General features: G+C 33.1%; 2 protein-coding genes across 2 annotated transcripts; one reads left to right on the top strand and one right to left on the bottom strand.

Moving 5' to 3' along the window:
* Positions 1 to 8,530: 8,530 nt before the first annotated feature.
* LOC134249470 (cholecystokinin receptor type A-like) lies at positions 8,531 to 11,957 on the bottom strand. Its single transcript, XM_062731821.1, has one exon. The coding sequence runs from the start codon at positions 11,799 to 11,801 to the stop codon at positions 10,692 to 10,694; it is 1,110 nt and encodes a 369-aa protein (XP_062587805.1). The 5' UTR covers positions 11,802 to 11,957; the 3' UTR covers positions 8,531 to 10,691.
* Positions 11,958 to 23,192: 11,235 nt separating this feature from the next.
* On the top strand, positions 23,193 to 26,167 carry LOC134249473 (uncharacterized). The gene is made up of 5 exons (XM_062731824.1): positions 23,193 to 23,256; positions 23,839 to 24,003; positions 24,193 to 24,321; positions 24,546 to 24,674; positions 25,536 to 26,167. Exons 1-5 carry the CDS (start codon positions 23,193 to 23,195, stop codon positions 26,135 to 26,137), a joined length of 1,089 nt encoding a protein of 362 aa, XP_062587808.1. The 3' UTR covers positions 26,138 to 26,167.
* The last annotated feature ends 989 nt before the right edge of the window (positions 26,168 to 27,156 follow it).

The following is a 27,156-nucleotide window of genomic DNA, read 5'->3' as shown; positions in this document are numbered from 1 at the left end:
AGGTGTAAAACTTGGTCTAAAAATATAAATTAAGACCTATATTAAATATTTTTAGCAATATCAAAACGGAAAATATTCTCAGAGTAAAATTATGTGAGGCTAAATTTCCATTACATTAAATTTTATAAATGTGCAGATTTGCAGAATTATCTGCTAAATATCCTTCCACCAAAAGAAATAGTCCCTCATAAATCTTGCTTCTTTGTAGAATTTTCAGCAGTTTTTTCATTGAATGTTAAAAAATTTACATTGTTGAATTTAAATATGTTATAAAAATTGAATTTTAATAAGTAGTTTTGAAGTAAAAGCTTCTGCGTGAACTTTTCTAAAAAGCTGACGAGTGACTTACCTTAATTGGAATTTAATAAACACAATCTATACTCTTGCATGTAAGATCAATCAAACAAAACTGAGAGCGAGGAAAAACGGCCTCCTGAAAACAGAGTCAGGTGCAATTGAATGAGGTGACATAGAGAAATAAGCACCCTCACCTTAATCGAATGCAAAAGCACAGTATGATAGAAAATGTCACATTTTTTATGAAAAGTCATTTCCCTAATAAGAGGTGTTTGCATACAATTTTAATGTATAACATATCTTCCTTGCTAGGTCTAAATATTGAACAGGGGTTGAGATATATGCACTTTTAATACAGAGGTTTTTTAAAATAAATTATTCTTTAAAGAATGTAAAAGATATTCAATTTACAGTTTCATGTATTATTTAAAAAATCTAACAAATTGCTGCACATTTGTATAAAAGAAAAACTTTAAATGTATCGGATTTTCTGTATATATGAAACGGACTTTCGAAAGAATAAATTCATTTTTTATATTTAATGTATTTTTTTCCTACGAATAATCTCTTTTGCGATAACCCCATTTTCCAAAGACCAATTGATTGTTTCGAATAATCTAAATGGTTATGACCTCTTCAATTATGTAACAATATTAAAGGCAATAAATATTGTATATTGAAATAAGGACTTACAGGCATACATTTCGACGGCCACGCCCACTGTGTGTACCTTGGTTGACACCACATAAGTGTAAGTGTTTTTAATTAATGAAAATGTAATGCTTACGAACAGTGATTGATCTAAAAGAAAATATACAGACAATGCAAATATGTGAACAGGACATAAAATACGTATTCCGATATTCCAGAAGTGAATTTAGAAATCTAAGATGTGTAAGAATCCCCATATGCCTGGCCACAACTGCCATGAGTCTTATGTATAGATCAGATAGACAGAACAGTCGTGATCATTTCAAAACTCTACTCTGCTTAAGAACCTTCTCTACACTGCACACTAAAGAGTTCTGATTCTATGGTATTTTACTGCAGTTAGAATGATCTGTCCCTTAGATCTACATTCTAAAACATAGAAATTCACAGTATATTACACATTTTGTAATGAATTTAAGCATTCTTAACATTTTAAATGGACAAGATAAATTAATTGAACATGTTATTTAAATGTATTTTCTATGTAGAAGTAAACAACGGTGATTTCTATTTGCTGATACTGTGTTGTGTTTGGTTATTTTTCCTGGGGTTCAATGCCACGTACCATACAGTGAAAATTAAATAGATAAGTTCAATATCAGCACCTTTATAGATTGTATTTTTCTCAATGTCCAAAAAATATTTTGCATTGGTGTAGAAAGGGTCCTTAAAGTATATGACGTCATACTCAACTATGTGATGGTGTTATTGGTTAAAATGGAAGGCTTACTTCTTCAATATCATTTGATCCCACCTCTGGATTTTCTGTTGGTCAGTGTTTGTGCCGAGAATTCTATTTCAAAAATTGTATATGAGATCGATCCCTCTGGGTTATCTTCATCTTTTTCGAGATAATCATTTCTTTAAAAAAAATATCAATAGATTTATTTTACGTCCTAGAAATAAATGGAAACATGCAAAACATGATACAAATTACCTATGTGTGTGCATTTTTCAAATAATGATCCGGGTGCTGTCTTGCATGTAACATGCCTTTGTTCCGTAGTCAAACTAAGTATAAAAACAGGTCAACTTAAAATTCTTAAATACGACCCAATGGTAGGTTATGACAAACAATTTATATTTATATAAAAAAGCATGTTCTGAGTATTATTATTCTTAAACAGATACAATCTCCAGCTGGCAGATAAAGGGATGATAAAGGGATTTCAACAACCTCGTTTGAAGTCAGCATTTTCGTAAATTTTATGGGATTTTATGTAAGCAAATATACTTATTATACCCTCCGCTTGAAAAGTGGGAGGGTATACTGTAATCGGTATCTCCGTCCGTCCGTCTGTCTGTTACGCTTTGGGGTACCCATCTCTTATCCGCAACTCCTCTTATACCTCTGAGTGAAATTTAATGAAACTTTCACAGAATCTTTATTACATATTGCCATTGTGCACCTCCAAATTTACTTTTTGATCCGACACATATTTAGGGTTTCCCGGCCACAGCAATACATGGACTTTTCCATTATTATCATATGGGAGTCGGGGGGTATCATTTAGTGAGCTCATTGCTCACAGTACCTCTAGTTATTTCTAGCAATGGTTGTCTAAAGTGTTGAAGAAAGCTTTCACTTTTATCCCAGAGGTTTGCACTGACACACCCATCTCTTCTTATGCTCCATACATGTATCACACCACAAACGTAGCCTGTAATTTAAAAAAAAGTTCGGCGATTTTCAATTTTCTAGGGATTGCAACAGTACAATAGATTGCATATTCAAAGAATTTACGCAAAAGGTTGTCATAAAAGAAAAGAACAGGAGAGATTAATTTTATTTTCTTATACTTAAATACTACTTGGTCAAACAACGGTTGTAGTAAATGCATCAAAAGTTAAAGAAGTACCAGTATTTGACCAAGTACTGTACAGCAGGAAATTAACTCGCGGAGTTAATTTTCGCTATATTCGCGGAAAATGAAATTCCGCGAATTCAACATACAGTGAATAATTCTTAAAAAGTTTTATAAGGATAAATTGAATTTTTATTATTTTCTGTGATTAGGTGTAGACAGTCTTTATAATTATGCGAGTGTCTGGATCAATTATAAAAACACGTTGTTGTTGCTGTTTTTAAAGCTTATTATACCCCCCGCTTGAAAAGCGGGAGGGTATATAGTAATCGTTAATTCCGTCCGTCCGTCCGTCTGTCCGTCCGTCCGTCCGTCCGTCTGTTACGCTTTGGGGTACCCATCTCTTATCCGCAACTCCTCTCATACCACTGAATGAAATTTGATGAAACTTTCACAGAATCTTTATTACATATTGCCATTGTGCACCTCCTATTTTACTTTTTGATTCGACACATATTTTGGGTTTCCCGGCCACAGGAAAACATGGACTTTTTCACCAGTTATAACCATATGGGAGGCGGGGGGTATCATTTAGTGAGCTCATCGCTCACAGTACCTCTAGTTAATTAGTCAATTCCTTTCTATAGCTAACGATTAATTTTGCCATCTAGTAGACGTGCGATGTAATTACTAGTATTTAATACTAGAGGCACTGTGAGCAATGAGCTCACTAAATGATACCCCCCGCCTCCCATAATGTCGATGTATTGCTTTATATTGTTTTACGGTAATGTGTAAAGAGGAATAACTCGTCCCGTCAAATGTTATCCAGAAGCTTCTATTATGTGACATCATAGGTAAACAAAAAATGGAATGTCTATGTTTTGCTCTGGGAAACCTAAAATACGTGTCGAATAAAAAGTAAAATAGGAGGTGCACAATGGCAATATGTAATGAAGATTCTGTGAAAGTTTTATTCAATTTCACTCAGTAGTATAAGAGGAGTTGCGGATAAGAGAAAAAGCGTAACAGACGGACGGACGGACGTACAGACGGACGGACGGACGGACGGACGGACGGACGGAAATCCCGATCACTATATACCCTCCCGCTTTTCAAGCGGGGGGTATAAATACCCTCCCGCTTTTCAAGCGGGGGGTATAAAAACATGCTTGTTTAATTTCACCCGTGCGTATCACTCAATGATACTCAATGATACCAGTCATTACCTTTAATCAAGGCATTTACTTAGTAAACAGGGTAAGACAATTAATTAATTTCAATTATATGATTAAAAGTTCAACATTTTTACTACGGTATAATTTTTTTTCTGATTTGGACCCGGAAATAAAAAAAATTCAATGCGTAGCATTATTTTGACTTCAAATCGGGATCAGTCCGGTGTTTCGTTAATATGCAATCGGGATCAAAATCGCAACAATATATAGACTTAACTTTTCTGTCTGATATGCGCAATATACATTACAGACTTTAATATTATACTACAGAGACGAGAAATAGCAGTTCACACAATATATACCTACAGAAAAATGCTTGCAAGTAATGTTAAAGAAATTCATGGTTTTTCCTTTTCCGCGAATTCAAACTACCGCGATTTGCTGAAAATTGAACAAATCGCGATCTTTTCCGACCGCGATTTTAACCTGCTATACAGTAGTTTTTAAGTATAAGAAAATAAACTTAATCTCTCCTGTTCTTTTCTTTTATGACAACCTTTTGCTTAAATACTTAGAAAATTATGATTATTAATTAGATTATTATGCTTTTTAAAAGTATATACATGTAATGTTGAAAAACAACAACAAAAAGAGGTTGTCTTTCTTTTAGCGTTAGAGATCCTTGTTAAAAAAGGTTTTTTCGTCTTGCACTAATTTCAAGGATTTATTTTATCATGTGATATAAATGAGGCACAAGCACGAAAAAACAAATCCAGTGAAATATTATTTAGATGAGATAATAATTTTCTTTTCAGTACAATCCACGAAGAACGTAATTTGTTTATCAAACTATATGTTGGAATATAATAATTGGATATTACAGCCTGTATTCAAGCTCGAACGTCCATTCAACAATAAAAATCAGGAGCAAAGCAAACATGGAACTCTAAAACATCAGAGATGGGATCAGGTGCCATGGAGGAGTGGGCATCCCTTGCCGACCGGTCACATCCGCAGTGTGCTCCTCGTCATTATCTAGAAATAAGTGGAAAATCTACCAACAATGAATTAATAATAATTAGTACGAAAATCTTATTTTCAAGTTCACTGGGTTATATCATGTTACCATATGAATGGAAATAACTATTTTTAACTGACAATACGTTGTCGAAATATCTAAATGTCGAGTTGGCTGCCACAGTAAGCGTGTCCTTTTCATGTATAACATTTTGAATAAATTCCGCATTATGTGAATATAAAGATTAGATGGCTAATAACGGAACGCATTTGGAAGCCATGGGGATTCCAGTGGATTGTTGGAAGACCTGGAAAAACCACCTAGATATTATTAATCAGATCTCAAGCATCCTTTTATGTCAACTTAATGTATTTGTGTCTACAATCAGAATGATTTTAATTTAAAAAATGAATTTTGTAAATGTTCAATGATAAGGTAAATAACTCACGAGTTGTAGTCTTGAACGTTTATGTTTTGGAACAGAAGTGTAATGTATAAGTACATGTATGCCCTATCATACTTGTAACTTTCGTACATATTTCCAACTAACGGTTGTCACCGTAACAATCTGAAAACAAAAATGCACACCATAAGGATATTGGATATAAAATATAAAAATATAAATTGTAATGTCTTTCCACAAATTTTATTTAAAAATAAACCTTGTTGTTATGACTACTTATAACAACAAAGTTTATCTTTAAATAGAATTTGTGGAAAGACAGTAATTATATGTGTGTATTGTAAGTTCGTGTGTAATAATAATTAGGGCTTTCGTAAGGAAACAGGAACAACTTGTGGATACACGGACGGAACTTCCCAATCAAAATTGATTCGAACAGGGATTTTTCTAAGACCCCAATTTTTCATCAAACCATCTATAAGAATTAACATTTCGAGTTTTATTAAGAGAAGAAAAGTTTATAAGCAATTTACGTATTTTAAGATGACGTCGACAATATGTTCAAACAATCATCTTTAATTATCTACAGAAGACAAGTTCTTCTATTTCTGTCATCAACATTAGACTTTTTATTTTTGAAAATAATTCTGAACGTTTTGAAGCTTTTTAGACACCCACGATTCCTTTAGTATTTTCATTCTTTTGTCTTCGTTTCAACAAATCTTAACAGTTGAATTGCAATGAAGAAAAAATGACAAAAATTATTGGGAAAAAAACATGAGTGAAAGTATTCCCGCATACATTCAGCATTAATCTTTATTTTACAACTTTGAATCTGAAAATTAACCAACCTTTCTTCAGCTACTGTTCACTAATTTTCTTGACATTAAGGTGTTTAAAGGACCGTGCTTGCTCTGCTCCAAAATTTGTATTGTTCACTTTTGGACTTTTGATCTGAGCTGGAATACTGTTCGTAATCTCAGGATATTTCATACAAAAGAAAGCTACTTTTATTGGCAATATTCTTACATATTAGAATTTTGTAATATTTTTGGCCATAGAGGGTTCCCTTAATTCTTCGTTAAAAAGGCTTTACAAGCACTCGAAAAACTTACGAACACTTAATTGCATCTGCATTATCATAAGATAATCATGAGATAAGATACAATATTTAACACTAGTCCTTAAGAGACTTCATTAATAATTGGATGTTATCATATATGTTTCATCAACTTTAATTTCCTTTTCATGATCAGATGCGAAATTGAGGACCAGAAATAGTGCTCGAAAGTCCATTTTAAAAATAATCATACAATTTAACAAAGGAAACCTAACAATTTGTATGAAGTCAACACTGGACCGGCGATAGGCCGTGTTTGCAAACATGGCGGTTGCATCGAAAATAGAATTTTGCAAAATGCTGGCTTTAAATGAGATTTGTTTTAAGTAAAAAGTTTGCCTCTTTTAAACAATTGTTTCATAAAAAAAATCTATATTTACGTATAACAGAGAGAGAAAAAGCCTTTATTGCAGATAGATGAAAATATATCAGGAAAGCTAAGTGTTGAGAATTTGAAATATTCATGCTAATCTTAAAATCTTGTATAGTTTGCAATCAATGTCTTTTATTTATGAATATCAAGATATAGATAAAATGTTTCAGACTCTTTTCTTTTCTTTTTTTTTATTTTCAGTGATGATTATATGTGATCCCCAAAGAACAAAGCAGATACTGGCAAAATTCTAGATGTTTCACATTCTATTTTAATCGACGAATCAACAAAACAATATTTATTTTTGATAATTGAGTAATTGTTATTGAAAAGAAAAATAATGAGACAAAAATCTAAATATTAGCATAGGTTTGCAAAAAATATATACATTGTATATATATATATAGAAATAAAGTAAAACAAAAAAAAATTAAATTCCATAAATAATATCAGGATAAATGGCAAACCATCAATCAGGGGTTGTCAATATATATATATATATATATATATATATATATATATATATATATATATATATATATATATATATATATATATATATTATATATATATATATATATATATATATATATATATATATAACATTAATTTTGTGTTATTTTCTTACTATCACTCAAAGTCATAGTGCACATCAATTGAAGGCCCGTGTAAAGCAATTTCAGTTTGGGGGGTACAGCCATACATTTTCTGGCCATGCATTGTAGAATTTGTTAACGATTGGGTAGCATGGGTCATCTTTCCTAGTCTGCTGTTGACTCGTCCAATGATGCTTTGTCGGCGACTGTAAAAAAGTTACCTGAGATTCCTACGCAAAAAAAGCGCGAAATCTCTGTAATAGAAACTGTTGCGGCTGCGGAGCTTCACTCATTGTTCATTCGCCATAGAATAGAATCCGACAATGAACACTTAATATCTTTGAATATACAGGCATTTTCAAGATAAGCTTCATTTTTGTTTCTAGAAATGTTTTTATCTACGAAAATAATAGATCTTCGTGTTTTTAAATTGAGTGAATCGATGACCTAACATCGTTTTAGATAACTCAAGCCCCTCTAGGGCTTGAGTAAAAATTGCATGACTTCCTCGCGTGTAAAACAAAACTTCCTCAAATCCCAATAGCCTTCCAGAATACTATTTGATACTTTTAGCATCAACTGATTCCTGAATGTGTTGATAGTTTTTTTTTCACTAGCACTTCAAACCACTCTACGGCGCATGTATCATTATGAAATTAAATTGCATATATAAAACGATGTCATTGACAGACTAAATCAATAACGTGTGAAAGAATATTTGACACTCTGCCATTGAGCGACTAATCAAAGAAAATTTTATATAATATTCGGCACTTTGCAATTATGAGAAGTGTTTAAAAAATTGTTAGAATTTTAGACACATTGCCATTTAGAGACTAATTGAAAAATACATACATGATAGAATTCTGGAAAATTTACCATTTAGAGATTAGTTTTTTTTTTTGAAAAGTATGACAGAATGTTTGAAACTTTATCACTGAACTCAATTCATTATTTTCAGTAATTACCGCTTTCAAGTTAAAAAAAAAAACAACACGACATTTATGAATTTTTTTAACTATAATATTGCAATCGATTTTTAAAAGAAAAAAAACAAAAAAGCGAATATAATTAGGTAAACTTATTACTACACATACAGACAGGAATCGACAGTCCAGCAGTTACTTTTGCTGGGCTATCTAATTTCTAGTTGTGGTCAAGGTTAAAACAAGTCCATTTAAGTAAGATGCTTGCAACATACCATGTGTTATCAATTCAATTTTAATCAAAACATAACAAAAAAAATAAAATCTAAAAATCTTATTACTAGTAATTGTTATTCAAAAGTTTATTACAGACAATATATCAAGATACAAGCATAATTTTACAAAAATGTATCAAAATAAGGTCAAATAGAATATCAAATTTATAAATAATATGGGAATGAATTCCAAACATTCAAAAAGAGATATAATCTTATCTCAGTACTTTGATTTTCCATTAATTTAAGGAGATATACATGTATCCTTCCAGAAAATCTTAAGTTCTTCCTCGTGTGCAAAACCATACTTCCACAAACACCTATAATGTTCTTAATTAGTTTTGAGATTTTTGAGATCAACTGATTCCAAAAGTTTTTAGAATTAATTCGGAAGCACTTGGAACACTTTAAACCACTACACTGCATTCATCATCATAAGATTAAACAGAATATTTGACACTTTGCCATTGAGAGACTAATTAAAAAACATATGATAGAATATTTGGCACTTTGCCAAAGAGAAACTAATTTAAAAACATGTGAATATTTAACACTCTGCAATTAAGGGGCTAATTAGATATTATGAAAGACAATTTTGTTCTTTACCATTACAAAATAATTAAAAAAGGTATAGTAGACTGATAGAATATTTGACACATAACCATTGTAACTATTTATTTAAGAATCTTTAAAAAGGCTGGTACACTGTATATTGTCGTAAGCTTCATTTTCCGTTCTAAAAACAATTATCGTATCAATCATTATGCACATCTCTTTCAGAATTTTAAATAATTAAAAACTTCCTTCTTCTTGTATACGTATGGTCAGCATAGTTACCCAGATATATTTCTTCTTCCCAGAATTCAAACGTGCAAAAAATCACATATCCGTCTTGAGTCCCATTGTGTGGATAGAATTTTAAAATGCTAAATATGTATTTTCTTTTGTTTTGCTTTCATTATGTGTCATTCTTGTTTATCACATACAACCTGTAGTACTTTGATAAATAAAGTATTACAATAACTAACTCGTGCTATAAATACAAAGCTACTTTAAAAGAGTGACAATGTAGGCGCTTGATAAGAGAAATCTCGAGTTTGTGACACAGGATGTCGTTACAGTGCTACAGATGGTGATTCCAAATTTTTAAAAAACATATGTATTTCCTTTGGAATTTTTTAAAGTAAGCTTGTTACTTTCACATCCTCATTACAGTCTTAAAGAAATCCTTCAGTCGCCTGCGCGGTGGTGGATTGAGCGTTTGTTGTAGAGTGGAGGAGTAAGGAAATGATTCTTACGTCGCGAGTTCGAAACCGCTGTGTGACGTGGATATTGTTCCTCTGGATGAGATCGCATAATCCGAGGTTCTGTGCCACAAGAGGGGTTGGCATAAAAATAAATCCCTCGTTGTTCGAAAGTCTCAAGTGCCGGGCACAGGTCTAAATGAAGTCCTCAATTAGCAAATGGTGGATTCTCAATATTAGCGAAAAATCACTGAAGGGACATTTAAGGAGGCGGGGCGTCAACAAATTAACCACAAATTAACCACCAGATTTAACTTATTTTTTAGATGCGGTATCTTTAGCTGTCAACTATCATTTGGCAAAGAAAAAATTTATACATTTTAGTTTTAAAATTTGATCATTTTTTGTATATCTTTGTCTGAAGCTTTTTTTTAAAAAAGGAGATCGAAATAGTCTGAAAATGGCTGCCACCCCTTAGCCTCTTTAACTAGCTAACAAAAGTCTTACCCTATGATTGTTTTCTTTTCGTTTAAAAAATCATCTTCTAAAAGTTTGCTTTAAGAAAAGTGTCTGAGTCCAGATTATTGGGAATTTACAAACATCCTTTTTAAAAAAAAGAATGTTTCTTTGTTAGTTATTTAATAACAAGTGCAGATTTTGGTGAATTGAAGTAGTAAAATGTTTGCTGTACAATATTCAAATAAAAAAGGATAATTAAGGTATTGCCACAACATTAAAGCATATGTCATCGACATGATTTACAACTAAATAATTCTACAAGTTTACATCTAAATTTCAGATCAAAATATCCATACAAGAACGGATTCACGATATTATTCACAAGAAATAATCTCCTGAGGATGATGATTAAATTCAATTTGACGTCATCTTCTACAGACCAGAATTCCGGATCGTCTTTCCAGATTACTATTAAGGCCAGTGTGGGAACATTGGACAGGACGTAAATGAGAGCAATCAACATCAGCATCAACGTAAACCGATTCTTTGCCTTTGTCCTCTTTTTCAATGACTTCTTACTGACAATAGACAAAGATTTTGAGTTACAAAGGGATGATTTTCTGCTTTTACTACTGTCGCCGGAAAATACTTCGCTAATTTGTCTTCCATCTACCGAGGAGTCAACGTCTACGCTCTCTTCCCCAGTATGGTTATTCAACTTCTGATGATGTTGTTTGTTGAATGTACGGTAAATTGTTAAACCTATTGGAACGTAAAATCCCATGGTCACAAGTATATTTGAAACACCAATGAGAAATAGGCAAATGAAGTATACCGTTTCGAACTCCCTCCATCCACCTTCAGTCGCACCAGTCGAGCAGTAGTACGCTGTCACATTTTCTCCTTTATACACTTGACTTATTTTGATGTTCCCTGTTAAATAAACAAAAGGAATCGCCAGAAGCATGCATGTCACAACCGTCAAACCATAGACTATGTAACGCCATTTCCCGCTCATTTGTGGCCCATGGGGCTTACAAACTGAAAGGTATCTTTGGATGGCAATTAACAATAAAATCAGCGTAGATATTGCAGAACTTGTCCATGATGTGTACCAGAAGAAACGGCAGAGGGAGTCCGATGGAAACCTTAGTGGATAAAAGTTAGATAGCAGGCATAAGATCGCCGCCGAAGCGCATGCAAGGAGATCCATCACTGCCAAGTGTGGAATGAAGAATCGCTGTTCCAAATTATCTCGCATTTTGACGAGGTAAGTCAGGATCACTACCCCATTCCCGCCAATTCCGATAACGAGGCAGATGAAGAGATATGTTGTGTATGGTGTGCGTCGTAAAATCAAGTATTGTTCCCACTCAGAAGTAAGATTTCCATCCATTGTGTGAGCCGTCTGATGTTACTTCCAGTGTGTATAATCATTGACTGAAGCTCACGGGTTTTCAGAGAAGGAAATATATTAGTTCAGTTGAAATCCTCTTTCCGGAGAAGGCATTTAAGATCACGGAAAAATATCTACACGAGACGACAATAAAAGTTAACTTCCGACTTCTATAGTGGGTCAAATTCAAACAATTTAAAAAACGAAAGTACTAAGTATCTTGGTCCTCTCACAATTAACAACTTATGACGTGATAAAAAAAAATTATTTATTCGTAAGTTCTGGGCTATTTAAAGAGGCATGATTTTTTAAAAATGAATAAGAAAACTCATTGAATAAAACACAAGAAAAACATCTTTCAATTTAAGATACTAGTACATGTGTAATTCTCGGAAAGATATTGGAATTCATGGATTAACATTTTTCAGTACCAGTAAAGGACAAATTCAGTTGGAGTTTATGCTGTACTAAGATAACTTCTTAAAACCTCAAGACTCCATGGTAACTTGTTTAATAAAGAGAGTTGCTCAAATGAGAATTGATCTATATATATACACCATGCAAATAAATAAGTGTTCCATGATAGTTACACAAAATTGAACATTCAAACCTTTAACTAAGCTGTCTATGATAAGTTTAATATGCAATCCATTTACTAATATTCTGACAATTCCCAACTGTCAAACTCAAGAAGCCTAAAAGCATAAAAATAAATAAGCACTGAGTATATGTAGATAAACATTTCATACACTGATACATATAAATACAATAATATAATTGTACATTATCCCCCACAAGATTGATCTGTAGATCTTAAGTAGATAACGAAAGTAATCGTGATCTTTAAGTAGTATTTCATAGAAAATGGGGGTCAAGCACGTTAACAAGGAAACAAGGAAAATTGGTCTAAAAATACATACCCTGGTATATTAAGCAATAGCAAGAGTGTTATTTAAATAGTCAATTGAGTGCAGTATACAGTTAAATCAAAGATTAAAGTTTTATATACTGAGAATGATTAATGTACAAAAGAGTAGAATAGAGTGAGATTATGGGTCAAGATTGCTCAATATTCATATTTTCGTTGGTTCAAAATATAGAAAAATACAAATGTTTCCACTTATGATGAAGTTTGATTAATTATATAAAATTATATATTGGAGATTCTGCCTAATTAGAGATGAGACAAATATATTCACATGTTCAGAAGTCAATGTGATCATCGAAAAATTGCCATTTTAGTTCAAGTGCTAATTAAAATAGGAGGAAGTCTAGTTTTGATAACATAATATTACATATTCACGGTCATATGAAACTTGTATGTCACACAAATACAAAAAAAAAACGAATTATTAATAAAAATATCAAGGAAATTATTAATCTATCATTACCAAAACATAGATAAAAAGTTCCTTCATTGATATAATGCATTTGAAATCATTCTTTTCCCGATATATTACATAATTTATTTTTCTATAGAAATTTTTTTAAATATGTAACACACTTAACATGTTTTGTATGATATGATTTTTTTTTTTCGATTTTGTTTTTATTGTTTTCTTTGATGCAATCTTTTTTTTTTCAAAAAGCTGAAGTTTAATGATCAGTAACTGGAATTAATAGGAAATTCCAACCACCATTACATGATACAAGAAGGAGGCCGTGTATCCATGTACACGTATTTACACCGGTCCAATGCTTCGATATATTTTGACAGTCCTCTTTGAATACCGCAGGGTTTTGTCAAACGACTGCAATACGATAAGAAAAAAAAACAAGGATGAAGAAGAAAACAAAGAATAAATTGATTAAAGTTTTTTTCATCAAAAACAAGAAGAGAGCAATTAATTACTTGCTACTTTTAATTGAACAAGACGTCAAGCTTTCATATCTTCAAGACTATACCGGTATATACAGTATACCGCTTAAATGACACCGAGCAAGAAAGATATTTCATGATATATATATTTTATTTAACTATAGTATTCATATTAATCTTTATTTCATTTAAATATTCCTTTAGTTATTTCTGCGTTTTCTTTCTTTCTAAACCATTTGTATTCGCCTGTAAGTTTTGAAAGAATACACGGAACAAAAAATATAATACGACAACAGAGCCTGAATAGTAAAAAGGAAGAGATTGTTAAACTCTGAACCTCCTAAAACACTTATGTCTAAATTTGATTAATTTTTTTTTTTTTTACATATTTTTATAAAAACAAGCAGTTATCCAGTTCACTTTTGCTAATTGTTGCTAACAAAATCATATTTGTATTAATTGTTCATCTATTCAAATGATTATTTGTTCCGATTTAATTGTAAAATCTTAACCCCTTTCAGAAATCATAACAATATAATAACTTTATGACTCTAAGAAAAAAAAGTTGTTTTTTTTTTTAATAAAATCTCACTATTTCATAAAGATTTAACTGCGGAATTTCCGATTTCATTAATGCATACATTATTGTCTAATTTAGTAGAAAATTGTCAGTTATAATTATATTTGGAAATTATTTCTAGAAATATTTTAACGTCACAAGTTTTACAATTATATAGCATTGCAATTTGATTCCCAAAATGGAACAAACTATCATGAAGATTAAAACTATTATTATACGCATCAGCTACAAGTAATAATATTGTGAACAATAACTTAAGACCAATGTGATTTTTCATCTCCAATATTTACAGTCAGTGAGGATTTCAAAAATTCTCCTTGATTCAATTTCTTTAAAGAAGGGTTTAAAAGTTGAGGAGCAATATAAATTATTTTCCAATCTTGGAATCAGATTCTAGTTCTACATGTTTGTTATAGTACCTAAATATATTAAGTAGAATTAACTCTCTGGGCTTTAGTAAAAGAAAATAAAATATCTTGCAACATTGTCAGTTACAAAACAATGCAAACAATCTAAATGCACATTTTAAAAAAATAAGATGCTCAGTCAAGTCAAGAACGTAGATTCTATACGGAAGATACTGAACAATACCTGAACACATGTCTATCATAATACATTGTTTAAAAAAATCAAATCATACTGATTTTTTTTTTAAACTCGACACTCGGTAAAGTTTAAAATGTCAAGATTTAGCTCGTACTAATGTAATAAAATTCTGAATTCTCTGTTAAATGTACAGTTTTTTTATTATAATATTTATATTAAAGCTGGAATGTGTAATTGATTTGTATACAGCTGGGACGTTATCATCATTTTTATTAATGCCGATGAATAATATGATTGTATATCTTTATTTTCCATTATTTACATATTTATTATGATTTATTGATGACATGGTTTGTCAATAATATGGTGGTTATCAAGTACAAGTAATCTTATTTATTATTTATATATTTTTTTTCATTATTTCTATCTCAAACAGAAGGTATTTGGCATCATTGATTGATTGTTTAACGTCCCTTCGAGGATTTTTCACTTATATGGAGACGCCATCACTTGCCCTTTGAGAGCTGGAGCTGTAAGTTTTTTCCATACTCGGCACACAGGGTTATTGAGGAGGGAGGGATCTTTTTCGTGCCAGCACCTACTGCGACACGGGACCTCGGTCTTTACCGTCTCATCCAAAGGACAAGTCTCCATGTCCCACGTTTAGACTCGAACCCGAAACAGAGGGATCAATCAAACCTAGCAAGAAAGATATTCCTTGAATGTGAATGGTGAATATACCATTACAAATGTTTCATAATATATATTTTTATGTAACTATTCATTTTAATTTTTATATTATTTCAAAATTACTTTATTTACTCTTGTGCTTTATTTCTTTTTCTTACCCCATGTATTAGCATGTCACTTTTATTTCAAAAAGATGTACCTGTGGAATTTCCAAATACATTATTGCATACATGCTTGTATAATTGAGTAGAAAATTGTCAGTTATAACCATATTATATTTGGAAGTTATTTCTAGAAATATTTTAACGTCACAAGTTTTACAATTACATATCATCGGAATTTGATTCCCAAAATGGAACAAACAATCATGAAGCTTAAAACTATTACTATTCGCATCAGCTACAAGTTACAATACTGTGACCAATAACTTAAGACCAAAGGGATAATTCATCTCTAAATATTTACAATTAGTGAGCATTTCAAAAATTCTCCTAATTCACTTTCTTTAAAGAGAAGCAATTTTAATTAATTTCCAATCTGGGATTCAGATTCTGCATGGTTGTTATAGTAATATATAACAAATGTCCATCATAATATACTTTTAAAAAAGTCAAATGATACTCAAGTCTGAAATGTTTTTTTTAAACTGGACACTCGGTAAAGTTTAAAATGTCAATATCCAGCATCTACTAGTGTTATATAATTTTGCTGTTTCTTTCCCAAACAGAGGGTATTTGGCACCATTGATTGATTGATTTATTGATTGATTGATTGATTTATTGATTGATTGTTTAACGTCCCTCTCAAGAATTTTTCACTCATATGGAGACGCCACAACTTGCCGGTGGAGAGATGCAAATTTTTGTTCCATACTCGGCACTTAGGGCTATTGAGCAGGGAGGGATCTTTTTCGTGCCAGCACCTACAGCTACACAGGACCTTCAATCAGACCCAATTTTTATTAATAAAATACCTAACTGAATTTTTCTCTGCAACATATTTCTATTGACGAAGTTAAAGAAGATGGGGGAACAATTTAAACCAACTGACTTTTCAGTTAAGAGAGATGTTACAATCAACAAAAACAGCGTTTCCAAAAAAAGTAATTGAAGGCTGAATTCGGCTAAACTAAAAAGAGCTTTTAAAACAAGATGTGTTTGTAAAACACTGATGCCCCCGTATGGCAACATAGCATAGATTAAGCTTTTTTTAAATGCAAATTTAATTAATTGGAACCAAAAGTAGGGTATTCTCACTGGAAAACAATTGTGAAATTTGAAAGTAAGCTAATGTTAATTTTTTCAATAAGTACAAAAATTTCCAAGGTCAAAAGGTCAATGTAATTAGTATCAAATGAAAGGTCTTGCCACATAAAATACCTACGTAGATCATGAAAGCCCTAGCCCTAACCGTTCAGAAGTTATGGTCAACGTTCAATTTCTTAAAAAGGAGGGCAAACTCAAATGTCAAGGTCAAAGGGTCAAAGTTATTGTTATCAAATGAAAGATCTTGTCATAAGGATCAAATATGTAAAACTCTTCAAAAGTTATGGTCAACATTTTCCTTTTTTAAAGTAGGTCAATCTCAAAGGTCAAGGTCAAAGGGTCAAAGTTCTTGGTATCCAATGAAGAGTCTTCTCACAAGGATTACCTATATGAAGTATGAAAGCCCTATCCCTTACCGTTCAAAAGTTATGGCCAAGGTTAAAGTTTTTTCACAAGTACAAAAATCTACAAGGTCATGGTCAAAGGGTCAAAGTTGTTTGTATCCAGTGAAAGGTCTCTTAACAAACATTATATATGTGAAGTATAAATATCCTGGTATATACTGTTCAAAAGATATGACCAAAGTAGAATTTTAAAATTTTCATGTAAAAGTGGGTCAAACTCCAAGGTCAAAAGGTCAAATTTGGTGGTACCCAAAGAAAGGTCTTGTCACAAGGAATACACATATGAAATATGAAAGTCATAGCTCCACTAAATCAAAAGTTATGGGCAAGGTTAAAGTTTTTGCGGACAAACAGACAAACAGAGAGACAGACAGACGGACACGACAAAAACTATATACCCCCGAAACTTCGTTTACGGGGGCATAAAAACCGCACTGCTGCTGCAAATTGATTTAATTAATTCAATTTTTACAAAGTACATATATATGAAATGGTCGGTATTTTGACTGATAATGTTACATATAATTTTTTTTATACATGTATATATAAAAGAATGACTCACTTCTACACAAGCAAGTTAATTTCAATCCTTCCTTATTTTTTTTTTTTTATTTTCCTTTAAAGGTCACTGACACGTCTATTAAGAACATTTCTACACATTATGTTGCTTTATACTCTCAACCGTATTTTATTTTATAGGTTTTATATTTCAAATGTCTTTGTCCAAAATAAAACTTCATTATAAGTAACAGCTTTTATATCCTTCAAACGCTATTTGTTCAGCAAATGAAAGAACTTCATACTTTTCCGCTTTATTTTAAAGCTTTAATCAATTGAGTGGCCACATGATAAATATTACTTAGGTACTTAATAGATTATCAGAAGCTGTCCAACAGGTACAAAAAATACAACTATATGAAAAATTGACCACTGCTGTTTATAGTTTTGGCTACTTGATAAATATAGGGCTAACGGCAGCTGTGATCGATTAACAGGGGATACTTACTCCTCCAAGGCACCTGATCCCACCTCAGAAATTCCCAGGCGTCCTTGTTAATTTTATGCCCTTTTCACATATTTGTATAAATATCTATGGGATTTTTTAAATAGATCAGAATTTGTTAATATCTTTACAAAGGCTGTTCAATAAAAAATGTCCTGAGCTCTGTGTCATGCAACATAGCCTATTAGGAATCATATGATATTAAGCTTGACTTTCTCTCATGATTTAATCTTTGATGAATTGATTAAAGTTTATGTGACCACTTTTCATCACTTAGTTTCTTTGTGAGAAACTGGAAAACAAGGGCTATTCGAAACACTGCATTGAAAATGAATGGTAAAGAATCAGTAAACTAGAGTGAAATTAGACGCTTCATTAAAGGTGTTGTAAAACTCATTAACCTCATCCTAAAGAAATATTCTCTGAAATATGTGAAATTTACAGCAACTAATGTCTCTTTTATAGACACATGAGTAGGTGGATTTCAATAAACAAAAATGATACAATGGGCATTAAAAACGGGCACCGTTCTTGGTGACAAGGACTTACAACAACCAATGTACTCTTTGCCAAAATTCAACAAATTATCACTGCTGATGTTTGATTGACTCTAAGACACATAGCAAAATTGATAGGCGTCATTTCGGGGGTAGTTTTCACTGTTTTAAAGAAACAATTGACAGTAATAAAGATTAGTACTCGAAAAATGAGTGAAAACGACAGCGTGTAAGAAAATCTAAACAATTACTTTAAAAATTAAAAAATTTAAGATATTTACATTTGTCTTTAATTCAATCAGATAATGAAACTTGAATCCATTTGCTTTAACCCCTCAAAACAAGTTTACAATAAGATTCACTTGACAAAAACAACCAAGGTCTGAGAAGAGCAAAAAATTGCAAAAGCACAAAAACAGTTTTATATGCCATTTTCTGAAATATTAGCGGTCTTGTTGTTTCAGTTCTTATTCGGGGAGGCAGGTCAATTTCTGGAGAAGTCTATAGCTAGAAAGCATTTTTTTTTTTTTTTGCAAAACTCGAAAGGTTTATGAGATAATGGAACCAGAATCAGGAATCAACAACATAAAATTTCTTATTGACAGCGTCCGACCCCAAACGCCATGAAGAGTAAAGGATAAACAGAAAGTTAATGTTTTGTCACACCAACAATATTCACCAGATCTCTCACCCATTGACTTTTTTCATTTTCCAAACTTGAAAAAAAAACACCTTTCAGAGAGAAGAAGTCCAGGAAATCATATAGAGTCTGCCATATTCCAGTTTACGAAGGGCCGTACTCAAAAATGTGTTCTAAAACAATGAGAAATTGGATAAAAATGTTACGGGCATGCGTTTCAATTAATAAAGAATATCTAGATTATTGAAGAGCGTTTTTTTTTTCTTTCCAAGCACCAAGGACATTATTTATTGAACAGTCCTGTTTTAAATGTCACGCATTGTGGGGGTATTTGGGACAAAACATTAGTCCCAGTTATCTATAAATTACTTAACAGGAAATTAATACAGAAAAAATATATAATATATAAGAATAATCGGATGAATATGGTGTCGGAAAATAACATAGTCATGCTTAAGTTTTGGTACTGATTAATAATACAGGGCATGTAATTATTTATCATCTAATTATAGAGTTGATATTTTATTTTTATTTTAAAGAACAAGCAAAAATATACAAGTTCTCGTACAGTTTACATTCAGTTCTACCACTCCTCCAGTTCCGCTCAGGAAATGGGCGAGCAATTCATTAAAGTATTTTTGAATGAGTTTAACAATGTTTATTTCTGCAGAATAAGTTTTTGAGTGCAAAATTTCCGTTAGTCTTGACTCTGAAGTGTTATGCATATATTTTAATAAATTGGTAATTTTCGTCTTTTATAATATCATAAAAATAAGGCAGTTGTTGCCGCGATGAAAGAGCTAAGCGTGGAGCCTTTCTGCGCTCAAAAACAGTCATTTTCAGCACTGTTGTGGAATACTTTTAATTCGAGGAGGTCAATTTTGGGGGCAAACAGAGCAAAACCTTACCTATTCCATCTCGAGATGGAAGTTAAACCAATCAATAATATGACTGATTATGGCGTCGCCGACAGTTTTCCATGCTGCCTAAGTAATTCTTCATATTTTATCGTCATAGGTGTCCTGACAGCTTATTTTCTAGTTGTTCTTTATTTCGGCATATATTTTCAAATACGAACATTCTTCATAGCTTCTTTCTAATACCCCCATTGCTGCTCTCATCTTTTTGTCTAGTTCATCGTCATTGCTATTTACTAGGTTTTCATTGCCAGTCCTCATAGCTTCGATCTTGTTTTTCTTTATCCTTACTATTTATGGGGTCATAAATAGTCCTCAACGCTTATATTTAGATTTTGCATCATTGCTGATAGTGTAATCATAGATGGGCAGTCATCGTTTTCTTTATAGCTCTTTCCAATCATTGTTTTTAAAGACATAGTCTTCGATGCTTTTATCTACTTATTCTGTATTAGTGTCCAATTAATGAGTCATAGATGGATGGACCCCCATTTAAACAATAAAATTCTAGAGCAGAGCAAACACGGATCTCCAAAAACATCAAAGATGGGATAAGGTGCCATGAAGGAATGAGCATCCCCTACTGACCGCTCACACCCGTGTGTGCTCCTTGTCATGAACGAGAAAAACCTGAAATGCAATGTGTGTAAATAATGGCCTCGATTTATATGAAAAACGTTAGTTAGCATTTGACGTCTCTATATGACTGAAAATTCTCGAATTAGATATAATAAAGTTTATCTCCTCTGGATAAACTAGGTTATTTTGAGCACATAATTATTGACTATAGAAAGATAGACAACTCTTACTTGTCACATTTATACAACTGGGCATGCGCAAGGTAAACTTCCTTTTCCTGTTGAACAACAAAGCTGCTGGTACCAAAAATTTTAACTGAAGAAAATTACTTTCATCTAAGGCATCACGAAGAGAAAGTCAAACCATGTTGAGAGCCAATAAAACCAGGGCATCGAAGGCCAATAGCCCATATGCCCGCCCAGTATCTAGGATTCTGCGGCACATAGTATTTTTAGCCTCCACGGTGACCATCCAAGCATCCACAGTAGCGTCGACGTCCATTGACCCCAAAATACCGACATCAGTCACCAGTCATTATTCCCAGGCAGCTATGTCAATTACATGGTCAGCCAAGAATCGCTTGTTCAATTTACAGCCTGTTACGAGACTGCAGACATCCCAACTCCGGTTGTGCAGACTGTACCCACCCAACAGATGGAGCCGCAGTTGCCTGTGCCAACAACTAGCACTACAACAGGTATAAATTGCATGGTTGAATTAGATAGGCCTACACCTTTTCAGAGTGTAGTGTAATGGTTTGGGCCGTGGAGATCGGCCTGGATATCAGTTGGTAGAGCACCTGACTAATAGATGCAGGGGTCCCGGGTTCGAAAAAAAAAAGCCATGCATTTTTTTTCCTGTTAAACAGATTTGGTGCCGTTGACCACCCCTGGACTTGCATGAAAGTCCTGCCAGAGCACATAAGAACTTGGGTTGTGTCTTCGAGGGCGAAGACCATTTAAGGAGGGAGGAATGTAATGGTTTGGGCCGTAGATCGGCCTGGATAGCTCAGTTGGTAGAGCACCTTTTTAGAGATGCAGGGGTCCCGGGTTCGAATCCCGGTCCAGCCATGCATTTTCTCCTTTCCTGTTACAGATTTGGTGCCGTGTTTTTGGAATTGCAGGTGAAAGTCCTTAATCAATCTCTATGGGTTGTGTCTTCGAGGGCGAAGACCTTTAAGGAGGGAGGAATGTAATGGTTTGGGCCGTGGATATCGGCCTGGATAGCTCAGTTGGTAGAGCACCTGACAGAGATACAGGGGTCCCAATTTTATTCCAATGCATTTTCTCCTTTCCTGTTACAGTAGCATCAATGCTTGGAGCTCATGTCTCTCAAACATTGAAAGAAAAAATTTGGAATAACGAGTATGTCGCTTTGAGTAAACTGTTGATCAAAGAACCAGTTTCAGATATACAGCATCATATTGTTTATCTTGATGGTTTAATTCAGGTTAAACCTAAGTACAAAGATGAAAAAATTATGTCTGTTTCACAATGGACTGATGCCTTTTTAATTTTTGCCTCAATTTAATGCGCCAAGCACTCTGCACAAGCTATAAATTTATTTCGTTATATGGCAACAATTAGAAAAGGTGCAGAGCGTTCACCTACGTCTTATGGTTGGAGGGATTATGACATCCAGTTTAGGCTGAAAAAATCATTTGATTCAAATCTTAACTGGGGTTCGGTTGATGCTGAACTTTGGTTGTTTTATATGCAGCCCACTGTACAAAATTATAGTCAGAATCCCCCCAAACAATTTAAATGTTACTCTTACAATTTTCAGGGTGTTTGCGAAAAACACAATTGCAAGTTTTTGCATATTTGTGTGAAATGTAATGGTTCACATCCTTCTTTACATTGCAGATCTTCCCAGAATAACAATGTCAAACAATTCCCCCAGTCTAGGCCCACACAACAGCAGTTCCGCCCAAGATTCCCACAGCGAGCAATTCGACCTACACAATAGATAGTTTTCGATAGGCCTGAATTTAGCGAAAGTTACCTCCCGTTGGCCGCCATATTGGAGGTCGAAGTGATTTTCCCTCTTTGTCTTACCAAGTTTAAGAAACTATAGCAGAAATATTTGGTGGAAAATCTTTATCAAATAATTTTTTTTAAATAAAAGAGGCTTCCAAAAAATTTATATACTTCAGAAAAATAATGATTTCTAATTCAGAATAGCAAATATAAAAATTTGAAATTGGTTGAACAATGAAGGAATATGAGCGTTTGGACCTCCAGTATGGCGACCAACGGGAAGTAACTTTGGTCAATCAAAACTATCTATAAGTTATGGGATTTAGGCCATTCTCCAATTAAAACCAACAATCTTCACAAATTATTAATAAATTATCCTGACAGAAAAGTTGCCAACATAGTAGGGTAGGGTTTTGAGAAAGGGTTTTTGTTAAATTATCAGGGCATTAGAGTAAGGGTTGAATATAAAAATATGAAGTCTGCAATTCAACACTCTAGTTTTCTAGAAGAAAAGATTAAGAAGGAAATTGGATTAGGTAGGGTTTTGGGTCCTTTTTCAGCCCCCCCAATATCAAATTTAAGATGTAGCCCAATAGGTTTATTACCTAAAAAACAAGGTGGATGGCGTATGATAACCAATCTTTCACATCCTTATGGTGATAGTGTTAACGATTACATAGATCAACAAGATTGTACTGTCAGCTATGCTTCGTTTGATGATGCAATTAACATAATTCAAAACAAAGGAAAAGGGGCCCTTATGGCAAAGATGGATATTTCTAGTGCATTTAGGCTTTTACCAATCAATCCTCAGGAATTTTGTCTGCTAGGTTTTAAGTTTAATAATTCATATTATATTGACAAGTGTTTGCCAATGGGGTGTTCAGTATCTTGTTCACTGTTTGAAAAATTTTCATCATTTTTACATTGGGAATTAGAACAGAGGTCACAAAAGGATGGCATTGTTCATTACTTAGATGATTTCTTTTTTGCTGGATCAGCGAATTCTAGTGAATGCAGAGAATTAATGTATCATTTTCAAGAACTGAGTCAATTTTTAGGAGTTCCAATTGCACCAGAAAAAACTCAAGGTCCTTGTACAAAATTAACATTTTTAGGGTTAGGAATAGATTCTGTTGAAGAGACAATTTTTGTTCCAAAAGAAAAAGTGGATGAATTGTTGGAAAAGATAAAGTATGTTCAGTGTAGTAAAAAAGTAACAAAGAAAGAATTAGAATCGCTTGTTGGTTCACTTGCCTTTGTTGTAAAAGCACTACCGGCTGGTAGGGCATTTTGTAGGAGAATTTACGGGGCACTACAAGGTGTTGATAGATCTTTTCATTTGATTAGAATATCTAATGAGATTAAGTTGGACCTTCAAATGTGGGTTGTATTTCTGCAAAATTTTAATGGACTAACTCGGTTTCCATCAGTAGATTGGTCAGATAGTGATATGTTGCAATTTTATACAGACAGTTCAGGGTCGGTTGGGTGTGGTGTTGTTTTTGGCGATGAATTGAGTGTGTTAGCTTGGCCAGCAAGTTGGTCTCAGGAGATAAAGAAGGATATTACTTTGTTGGAGCTCATTCCAATATTGTTAGGTATTGTTATTTGGGCAGAAAAACTAGCTTCTAATAAATTGCTATTACATGTAGACAATTTAGCACTTGTTCACATAATTAACAACAAAACGTCAAAAAATAAGAGAGTTATGGTTTTGTTGAGAGCCTTGGTCCTCAAAACATTGCAGAATAATATTCAAATCAAATGTCAACATATTCAAGGTTTTAAGAATGATAAGGCAGATGCTCTTTCTCGTTTTCAGTTTTCGAGGTTCCATCAGCTGGCTCCTGGGGCTCGGCCTTATCCTTGTCCAGTTCCTATGCAATTTTGGCAAATTATTCATCAACTGTAGAGAACCTGGTAGATGCTAGCATTTCGGACAATACAAACAAAGTTTATAGGCAGGGCATTCAAACCTTTATTAAATTTAGGGTAGATAACTCTTTTTTTCCACAATTGTGGCCTCCACCTGTTGACCATGTCATCAATTTTGTTGCACACATGTCAGAGAAAAAATGTGCCTTTTCAACCGTCAAGTGTTATCTGTCTGGTCTGAGCTTTTTTATAAACATTCATGGATGGCCAAATTCTGTGGAGTCATTTTTAATTAAAAAACTGCTTACTGGTTACAAAAAGTTGACTGTGTCTAGTGATATTAGAAGGCCTATTACCTTGCACTTATTAGGTCGTATCATAAATACCTTGCCATATGTTGCACATTCTTTATACGAGGCAACATTATTTCAATGTGCCTATTCAGTAGCATTTTTTGCATTGCTTAGAGTCAGTGAAGTAGTAGACCTTCAATCTGATAGTGTTCAGTTATTACAAGACCATGTTAGTCTACTGATTAAAAGTTCTAAGACTGATCAAATGCACAGGGGTTCAGCAGTTAAAGTTCCAAAGCATGCCCAGTCATTAATTTTGTTTACAATACTGCAGAAATTTCTTGCAATGCGTCAGACAATTTCAACTACAAAATTTTTTGTGCATTTCAACTCCAAGCCTTTGACTCAGTATCAGTTTTCTACAATGCTCAATAAATGTTTATCATTTTTGAATATAAACACATCGGTTTTTAAATCTCATTCTTTTAGAATTGGTGGGGCCACACATCTGTATTTAAATGGTATGAGCGAAGCTGAAATCAAAACCATTGGCAGATGGAATTCTGCTGCCTACAAGTCATATATAAGGCCAATTGTTTAATAAGTTAGATGCAAATTTATTTTGTTCAAAATCATTTCAGATTGCATATGGATAATTGGTTCATCTTTGATATTTTGGGCTCAGAAATATGCTCAACAGAGAATGCTTAACAACCTGGGATTTGAATCACATAGGATAATTTGGCATGGAATAAGGGGTATGGTTTGGTCACAGCTTTATCCAACTATCCAAAAGAAATTAAAAGATAATAACCCACCAACAATCCTAGTAATACACTGTGGTGGCAATGATATTGGTAATCCGCATAATACCTTGAAGGGTTTACAAATGTGCATGAAATCTACCATTGTAAATATTTCACAATTAATGCCAAAGACAGTTATTGTTTGGTCTCATATTTTACCACGAAGTAATTGGACCTTATGTCTTTCTAACAATGATGGAGAAAATTGGAGAAGAAGAATCAATTCTGCACTTGCTACTTTTGTTGTTAAGAAAATGTGTGGGGCCTCCATTAAACATCCTGATATTTTAAGAAGACATGTAGCCCTTTTTCGCAAAGATGGTGTACACTTGTCAGACTTGGGTAATGACTTGTTTGTGAATTCTTTAAGAAATGCTCTGGGGGTGTTTTTGTCAACCACTGACAGATTTTATCCTACTACTCCCACATGTACTTGTTAAGTCTTGTCATGGCCAATCCTTGAAGTTGTGAAGTTGCATATTTGAAAATTGAATTGTATACAATTACTGGTCGAGTGTTAAATTGATAAATATGTATTTGTATTGGTGAATGCAAAATTGACCGCCTAGATTTGTTGGCGGATGACCCACAAAAAATATGTTTTGTGGTTCATTTGGCAGAATTTTGCAGAGAATGCCACCTCCATGGGGCACTGTTTTTTCCAGGTCCCTTGGGTCAAGGTGGTGTTTCTACTGCTTTGAGTTGTTTGTGTATATGCTGCCATATCGATTTGAAGATCGGCGCATATTTTGTTGTTTTGTTGAAAAAATTGTGAATAAATGGCCATGACAAGTACGCCAAACATTAATTATTTGTAATATTTTAATTAGGCTAGGTCAATAAGGTCATTAGGATATTAAGTATCAATTTGTAGAAATTATTGTTATTGGTCTTCCAATGGTAAAGAACAATGGTTTGTAAGGGGTGCTTTGCTGTCTAAAAATAATAAAGTTTATCTCCTCTGGATAAACTAGGTTATTTTGAGCACATAATTATTGACTATAGAAAGATAGACAACTCTTACTTGTCACATTTATACAACTGGGCATGCGCAAGGTAAACTTCCTTTTCCTGTTGAACAACAAAGCTGCTGGTACCAAAAATTTTAACTGAAGAACCCTCCCACCCTCTCCAAGTTATAACTTCTGCAGAAATGCTTGGCCTTAGAAGAATTTTTTATAGAATTAATTGATGTTAAAATATTGTATATAAATTGATGAGCTTATTACTCTTCAGTTGTATTTTAATGTTTTTGATGTGTGTAGAACAAAATTTCTGCTGCTGTTTTAAATTTATATTTTCAGCGTCATGGACCATAAGATGATTGATCGTATGCATATCTACAAAGACTCGAGATAGAACAGAGAATTTATGCGCCAGTGACTTTAAAGAATTTTGTGTAGTGATGGTATAAAAACTATATTAATGGCAGAATTTTGCAGAGAATGCCACCTCCATG

Source organism: Saccostrea cucullata, unplaced genomic scaffold (genome assembly GCF_032062105.1).
Source record: "Saccostrea cucullata isolate Sc308-1 unplaced genomic scaffold, CSIRO_AGI_Scuc_v1 ctg3080, whole genome shotgun sequence".
Taxonomy (NCBI): domain Eukaryota; kingdom Metazoa; phylum Mollusca; class Bivalvia; order Ostreida; family Ostreidae; genus Saccostrea; species Saccostrea cuccullata.
The sequence above is the reverse complement of the archived record's forward strand: the minus strand, read 5'-3'. Positions and strand labels throughout refer to the sequence as shown.

What these genes read in the sequence shown, in the direction of transcription:
- LOC134249470 (XM_062731821.1), bottom strand. Translation starts at nt 11,801, where the DNA reads ATGGATGGAAATCTTACTTCTGAGTGGGAACAATACTTGATTTTACGA.
- LOC134249473 (XM_062731824.1), top strand. Translation starts at nt 23,193, where the DNA reads ATGAAGTCTGCAATTCAACACTCTAGTTTTCTAGAAGAAAAGATTAAG. An exon ending in TAAGAAGGAAATTGGATTAG is followed by an intron (nt 23,257 to 23,838) that starts GTAGGGTTTTGG and finishes TAACATTTTTAG; the next exon opens with GGTTAGGAATAGATTCTGTT. An exon ending in CATTTCGGACAATACAAACA is followed by an intron (nt 24,675 to 25,535) that starts AAGTTTATAGGC and finishes TCATTTCAGATT; the next exon opens with GCATATGGATAATTGGTTCA.